Raw genomic sequence first — 8075 nt, 5'->3', positions numbered from 1 at the left:
CATGCTCTAAGACTAAGGCTGTTATTTAAAAAAAAAACAAAAAAAAAAAAAACACAATTGTCGATATGGTGACGTTTTCTTTAAGAAGGTGTTCATTTAGCATTTATCGAAGGAGTCTCCAGTGTCAGCGCGGCGTAACAGTCTGCTTTTCATACGGTTTCCGTAACGTTTTCTGACATCTTCAGGACAGAAGAGTTGAAAATTTTCAGTTTCTCGTGTTTTGTTTTTTTTTTATCCGTGAGAGAGAAAAAAAGAGGCTAGTGAGGGATCGACTGTTTATAGCTGCGATAATGTAAGAGAGAATTTGTTTGGCATGACGTTTCACAACATTTAATGCAACCATAAATGAATCAAAGGCATGATGCGTCCTCTATGAGTATAATTAATATAGAAATGGAATCGTTAGCAAACTGCTGTTGTATAAGAGGAATAAATTGACTTCAGGACATGCTGTGTAACTCGCATCAGTTTCTTCTTCAGGCAAAATTCAGACTGTCCTGCTCGTACAAAGCCATCTGTTCAGAGAAAGAGAAAAGGATACAGGTGTCATTGTTCGTGTTGTGTGTTTTTCGATATCATGAAGGTGGAAATGAAGGTGAAGGATTTATGATCTTTTGTTTCCTGATCTGCGGTTGTGGATGTTCGTTACTCACCTCACCCGAAACAGAGGAAAGGAAGCTGCTCGCCGCACTGTCTGTTCTCCCAGACGTGTGTCTTGACGTTACGAGCTCCACAGCGGTAGGGTGAAGCGGGGCACGGGGGCACCGAGGCCGTGCTGTCCAGTTGTTTTCCGTTCACCCAGTACCAGTTTCCATCCAGGAAGCGCATCCCTGTCCACACGCGGTCCATTTGGTTCTGCACGGCCTCCTGCTCGGCCAGCTGGAGTTGACTCTCGGAGACTGGAGAGGCCATGTCCTTGTAGTGAGTCCTGCAGTAATCAAGCGCCAGCTCCCATGTCTTCTTCTCTTCAACCAAGATTATGAACCTGTAACAGTAAAACGGCAGAACGTCCCAGCAGAAGTAATCGTTCCAGCCCCTCGGGTTGCTCAGAACACAATCTTGAGTTTTATTGATATTGTTAGGCTGGCCAGTCATCCACAGAAAGTAAGAGTACTCTTTCCCGTCACTCCACAGCCAGACACTTGAATTTCTCACGCTCCTGTACATCCCGATCCAGCCGCTACCATCGCTTCCTGCGACCTCCCGCAACCTTTGGTATTCTTCTTTGCTCGTGACGACAGCCAGGCCTCTGTACACGTTCGCACAGTAATTCTGAGCATCCGTCCAGTTCATAGAAAGCTGAGTGTCGATGTATTCTCGTATCAGACCTTCAACCGTCCAAAGAAGGACCGGCACAACGCATATAAAGCGGGACGACTTCATCTCTGCGCAGAAGTTTTCTGAAGTTTACACGGCTTTGCTCGCTAGAGTCAGCACCCGCGCGTAACATTTACATCCAATCAGCAAACGGACCAAAAAAACAAAAAAACAAAACAAGAAGGAGTTAGAGAACAATCCGAAATGGTTTTCCATCAAATTAGCCTAAAAACAAATGACGGTCACTTGAGGCGTCGGTAGGACGCGGTAGGACTTTAGTGTGCCGCTCCAAACAAAAAAAAAAAACAGCGTAGCACTGGAAATAAAATAAAAAAAACCCATACAAACTCACAGTAATTTTAATAGACAATAATTTGGGGTATTATTAATAGCAGATGTGGCATGAGCCCTACGAAATGACGCAGAGACGTTACAGTGAGTTTATGGTCTGATCTGATCCAGAGAGCTTTGAGTAACCAAAACAAATGCAAATGGAGAATCTGAAGACATTTGGCTTTGAGATCAAAAGATCTATGCAAATGTGAGGGGAGTTTAGAGTTTCAGATTTTATTTACTAGTATTTATACGTAGATGCGTTAAACAAAATAGAACACAGCACATTTTGGATCAGACTACCCAATTAGTAGGCGAGCAGAAATACTGGAACATGTGCCTGGCTGGTGTTTCTTGTTACCCAGGTGTGTCCTGTCTGACTGATTGCTTTAAGAATAAATAGCTCTGAACATCTACTCTTGGTTTTAGCCTTCAGGTTCATCTGAGCATTTGTTGCCGAAAAGGATAACATGAAGATCAGAGAGCTGTCTACGGGAGAAAAGCGAGCCGTTCTGAAGCTGAGAGAAGAGGGAAAATCTATCAGAGGCACTGCACAAACATCGGGCGTCCTGAAAAAGAAAGAAACCGCTGGTGTGCTGAGCAACAGACACCGGACGGGTCGGCCAAGGAAAACAAAAAGAAACGCTGATTACAGAAACGTCGTGAGAGCTGTGAAGAAAACCCCCAGAAACAACAGTCAGTGACATCACCAACATCCTCCACAGGGCAGGGGTGAAGGTATCACAGGAAGATTCTGCAAGAGACCATACCGTGAGATGCAAATCACTCATCAGCAGTAAGAATCAGAAAGCCAGACTGGAATTTGTGAAGAAATATTGTGATGAACCACAAAAGTTCTGGAACCAAGATGAACCTCTATGAAAATGTGGAGAACGAAAGGATCCGCTCATGATTCAGAACGTACGAGCTGATCTGTGAAACACGGTGGAGGTGGCGTCACGGCTTGGGCTTGCACGGCCGCTTCTGGAACATTCTCACTAATCTTTACTGACGATGGAACTCATGATGGTAGCAGCAGAACGAATTCAGGAGTCTACAGGAACATTCTGTCTGCAGATTTACAGAGCAATGCACCAGGAGGATCTTCAAGACAACGATCCAGAACACACTGCCACCTCAACAAAGGGGTTACAAGTGGAAGGTTTTAGACTGGTCAAGTCAGTCACCAGACCTTCACCCAACTGAAACAAACAACTGAAAGAGTCCGCACTGAAAGCCTGGAAAAGCAGCACACAAGAAGAAACCAACAGTTTGATGGTGTCAGTGAGTCGCAGGCTTGATTCAGTTATTGCAAGCAAGGGATATGCAACCAAATATTAAGTGTCATTTACTGTAATTAAATTCAAAACTAATCTGCGTTGAAGACTTATGGCGTTCTGCTCCTAATGCCATACAGACTTCATATAAATCCATAATGGACTTTTTCACACTATCTGTTGTGACCCAGATGAGGACGGGTTCCCTTCTGAGTCGGGTTCCTCTCAAGGTTTCTTCCTCTTAAAACATCTTAGGGAGTTTTTCCTCGCCACCGTCGCCACTCAGTGTCTTGCTCAGTCGGGATAAATTCGCACCTTTTAATATCTGTATACCGTGTTGATATTTCTGTAAAGCTGCTTTGAGACAATGTCTATTCTAAAAAGCGCTATACAAATAAAATTGAATTGAATTGAAATTGAATTGAATTGAATCTGTTCCTATACTTTTGCTCGCCTAAAAATGAGGTTCTCTGATAAAAAAAAAAAAAAAGGTTCTATGTTATATGTTGTTTAACACACCTAAACTCTCATCTCATCTCCATCTTTTGATCTCAAACCCAATTGTCTTTGGTGTACAGCACAAACGAATGAATTGGCCTCGCCGTTCCAATAGTTTCGGAGGGGACTGTATGGAGGTGTTACAGGACCGCCGGGGCATCGAGGGCGAGCTGGCATTTGACCCGGCACTTTTCAGACTACTGGGTAAAGTGCCAAACTGCCCCTTAATGTACCTGAAGTATCTCATGTCATGCATGGCAACACCATTTTGTGGTAGTTTTGAGTTTTTCTCACCGCTGAAGGAAATCAGGTTCTTTTCTGCAGTCACATAATTTGCCTGAAATTTGACTTACGCCTGCCCCTGTTCTCGCATCGATTTCCAGATCAAAATCACAGCGACCAAATGAACTGCTGTGCATATTAGACGTGTATATGTGTATATGTGTATGATCGTCTCCATGGTTACAGACATCCCAGACATATAATTATGTTTTGCACAGCTGATAAATACATTCTCAGGCACGTTAAATTCATTACAGAGTATTTCTGTCAGAGCGTTCGAGCGACGCGCTGAGAGATTGGATTTTTCAGTTAAAAAAAAAAAAACAGCTTCCTGTTCTGTGAGTGTCATTTCCTTCCTATCCATCATCCTTTCTCCTCCACATGTATTATTTAAGTCCACGGTGTCGCCCGCTTTAACATGTTCCATGCTGATGTAGGACATTTTACTGCGTCGCAAACTGGAGCGCCAGAAACATCCAGTGGACGGAAAAGGCTGACCTTAATGCAACAGTAACTCGAATAATCACTCTTTACAACCGTGCCTAGCGGAAAAGCATCTCAGTACGCAGACGCCCACGCTGCGAATCCGAGGCTAGAGTGGGCACAGGCTTAGAGAAACTGGCCTCCTGTATCTGCATGATTTTATGCAGTGTGCCACATGATTGGCTAAATAAGTGCGTGAATGTACAGGTGTTCCTAATAAAGTGACTGATGAGTGTAGCCCCCTAATGAACGAGCCAGAGATGACGGCGGTGGAGGAGTAACCCCTTGAGATGATATGACTGAGGAACCCGTAGAGGAACCCACCTCTTCTGGGTGACACCCGAAGAAAGCGTGAGATCTTCGGCATAAACTGTGTTTGCGATTTGTTCTCGGGACGTGCAGATCTTTTAAGATATCTGTCTGTGTGGGACTGTCAGCATGCAAAATCTTCAGCATTCATGAGGACTCGTTATGAAACAGTGAAACGACACTAATACACTTTTTTTTTTTTGGCGCTCGATCACCTGAAACAACTCAAAGAAATTCTAAAGCAGGACAAATGGAGCACAAAAAGGAACTGGCTTCAGACCAGGATTTCTCCATCTGGACTATCTGTCTATCTCCTTCTCCATTTCTCTCTCTCTCTCTCTCTGAGATGATTAGAATGATTAGAATAAAATATCCTATTAGATATCTCATTCAGGATCACGGTCGCAGTAGCTAATAAACGTTGTCCCACACCTTCCAGAGCCTGGAGAAGGTTCCAGATGAAGGTTGATTTATGATCTTAAATCATAACCCCCCCCCCCACACACACACACACACACTCGTTACCAAACGATGCAATTCTGCACCGATGAATTTGAAATGGTTCTCTGATTCATCAGCGAAGTCATGAATCATCGAAACTGTAAACTCGATCGTTTTTCCATATATAACCTCCACAGGAAGAGACGAGAAGTCGGAAAAACGGAAATCTGCCTCTGATTACCCCGAGTGTGTGTGTGTGTGTGTGTGTGTGTGTGAGAGTGTGTGTGAATGCTGACCTGCTTGGTTGGAAATGATCAAAACAAAACAACAACCCACATTTACAGCATTCTGCCTCTCGCTCTCAGGCGCTAGCTTCTCAACCCGGGAGATAAATAATTAATGACGCGCCACATTTATCAGTTTACTTGATTGACAGCTGCATTTTCCCACTCTTTCATACAGCTCATGGTGTCGATGTCTCTGTCTCCTCATTACATTTTGTCTTCGGTACTAAACAACACTTGCAGTCTTTCAGAAGTGAATATTCTACTATTCACAAAAAAAAAAAAAAAAAACAGACTAGCGTTTACGAGCATACTAGCATCTATGAACGCTTTCGCACCACATCATAGTCTCGTTTTCCTCCATACGTTCATACACAGTTTCCGAACTTGTGCGTACCACTTATTAGCGTACTAGCTAGCTACGATGCTTCACTATGCTACTTTCACTAACCTCCTGTATCGCTAGTTTCTGCTAGCTGTGATTTCCCCTTACAGAGTTAACACACAGTCACATTTAAACAGTTGCGTAACAGCGTATAGCTAAAGCAGATGTTTTTGCTAGCATCTCGCAGACTCGTTCACCGCTAACTAGCCTATTAGCCTGCTAATTTGATACGAAGCTGTGATTATCTTTAGCTAGTCCGTTCTGCTAGCTGCCTCACTGAAGTTTTAGCACTGTCACATCACTAACGCTGGCTACACTGAGTTAGCTATCTACACAGCTACTTAGCACCCATTCTGTGGCTGAATCTTCTAGTTTCTAGAATGTTCCAGTTTCTAGTTTCCACGTTGTTGCTGTAATAATTCTAATATAATGATATTTTACACCACAGCGCTATTAAATTCTCTTAAAAAGAGATGCTGGGGAGGGAACGACGGTTAATAGCTGCTGTAAGAACAGGAAGTCGTTAAACGTCGTGACTATAAACGGATAAAAATGACGACAAAACAATTTGTTGTAATCGTTGGCATATTGCTGTTGTATAAGAGCGACAAAAACGCATTTCCTTGGCAGTGAGGTTATAAAAAAAGAATAATAATAATCCACTTCAGGGTGGTAACAGTAGCGTCATCACACCGTGTTGTGGATCGTTCTCCTCTAACAGCATGACGCGGAGTGTTTTATTTCTTACATGTACTACGTTGATTAGGTGATATGGGGTCTAAATACAGCACACGAATAATATATATTTGTATATATGTTTGGATTAAGGGTTATTTTAGTCTGTGTGAATGTTTTATGCCACAAAATTTTGCACGAGTGCGCACACACACACACACACACACACACACACACACAGAGCTGGACAGCAGGTGGTCTTGTACCATTATTATTTTGACCTTTCCATATCCTTTACCTTTTCCATTACTGGCTGCAGAATCGCTCACTGCATTGATCTTTTTCTTTTTTTTTCTTTTTCAGACCTCTGGTCTATGCGGTGCTGGATGTGCTGGCATCCTGTCGAGCTGTTGAAAATGGAGAGAAGTCTGAAAGAGTCATGATAAGAAAGTTCCCCCCCGCAGTAGGGTGCGCGGTAATGTGGGCGATGCACTCGTACTGACAACCGCGTTGCTCTTTAAGTTCGGAGTGTGTGATCAATAAAACATGTGCTCTGTGCACAGTGCTGGTGTGCGGTACTGGTTTGAGCTGTGCGTACGTGGGAGGAATGGGAAAACTCCAAGTCTGCCTGTTAGATCTCTGGCGAATGGAGACGGATGATAAGACACACTTTTGCCCAACGTTGAGTTTTACACTGATGAAACTCACCACTCAGCGTCCGGTCCTCTTACAATCCAACCCCTGATCATAACACTGGTGCTAACTTCCGCCTTCATCAAATGCATATAAATAATACTGTAGCTTTCAGTTATTTGTACGTAAATGCAGTGTGTGTGTGTGTGTGTGTGTGTGTGTGTGTGTGTGTGTAAGAAAAAGGTTCTACATCTCTCTCTCTTGCTCTTTCTACGCTTCTCTGACTGAAATACAACTGTATGATATGACCTCTCGATGATATGATTTCTCCGTCTGCGTGCATGAGATGATGTTTTAAATCTGTAACAGTAATCGCACTTATATACCCACTCACACACACACACACACACACACACACACACACACACACACACACACACACACACAAGGTGTAATTAAAAGCTTGAGCTCTCCCGAGACTCGAATTTCCTTAATGTGTCAGAGCTGAGTGAGAAGCTTCCTCAACATACGCGCGCACACACACACACACACACACACACACACACACACAAAATGAGAGTAGGTGGTTAATGAAATTACAGAAGAGCGACTAAATATGCGATTAAAGAGCCGTATAGTCCAACTGCCCTCATTCGAATTTACTAAGTGCAGTTAAAGTGATGAATGCAGTCACCGGGTCTGATGTTCCTCTGCTCCTGATTGGTCCGTGCTGGATAAGGAGCGTGTTTATTTAACACTGTTGGAAGGAGTCTCCAGTAACAGAGCTTTTTTTCCCCAATGAAGTTCCTTCTTTTTATTTTTTCAGTCTTTACATAATTGATACAGTATAGAGGTTGTTTCAGACTGTTTTGCTATGTCAAAAATACGTTTAAAGAAGTCCTTGATCTCATACTGCGACGTTTTTTTAAATATTCCACTTCAGTCCCGTTTTATATCTTACAGTCTTAAAGTCTCCTGCGTTTTTTTTTCTTTTTGATGATAAAATCATCTTCCATCTCTTCGTGTTTTTCCTCAAACGTCCAGCATGTTTTGACACTGATTCCTGATGAACAGCGCTAATAACTTCTCTCCCAGCGTCCATCGTGAGCACCTCAGATCAGTACTCTGACACGTCCTTCTGAAATCCAACACATCTGG

At 43.1% G+C, this 8075-nt stretch overlaps 1 protein-coding gene and 1 long non-coding RNA gene across 2 annotated transcripts in view; one reads left to right on the top strand and one right to left on the bottom strand.

The window, feature by feature from the left end:
* Positions 1-7703, top strand: part of LOC108263623 (uncharacterized) — a 28827-nt gene extending 21124 nt beyond the window's left edge. The window contains exon 3 of the long non-coding RNA XR_001812217.3: positions 6648-7703. This is a non-coding gene — a long non-coding RNA (uncharacterized LOC108263623). The remainder of the gene's footprint in view (positions 1-6647) is intronic.
* On the bottom strand, positions 30-1569 carry LOC108263622 (macrophage mannose receptor 1). The gene is made up of 2 exons (XM_017464639.3): positions 654-1569; positions 30-515 (listed from the first exon to the last, which is right to left on the bottom strand). Exon 1 carries the CDS (start codon positions 1381-1383, stop codon positions 655-657), a length of 729 nt encoding a protein of 242 aa, XP_017320128.1. The 5' UTR covers positions 1384-1569; the 3' UTR covers positions 30-515; position 654.
* Positions 7704-8075: the final 372 nt, after the last annotated feature.

The sequence above is a fragment of the Ictalurus punctatus genome, chromosome 3 (assembly GCF_001660625.3).
Source record: "Ictalurus punctatus breed USDA103 chromosome 3, Coco_2.0, whole genome shotgun sequence".
NCBI classification, from domain to species: Eukaryota; Metazoa; Chordata; class Actinopteri; order Siluriformes; family Ictaluridae; genus Ictalurus; species Ictalurus punctatus.
The sequence above is the reverse complement of the archived record's forward strand: the minus strand, read 5'-3'. Positions and strand labels throughout refer to the sequence as shown.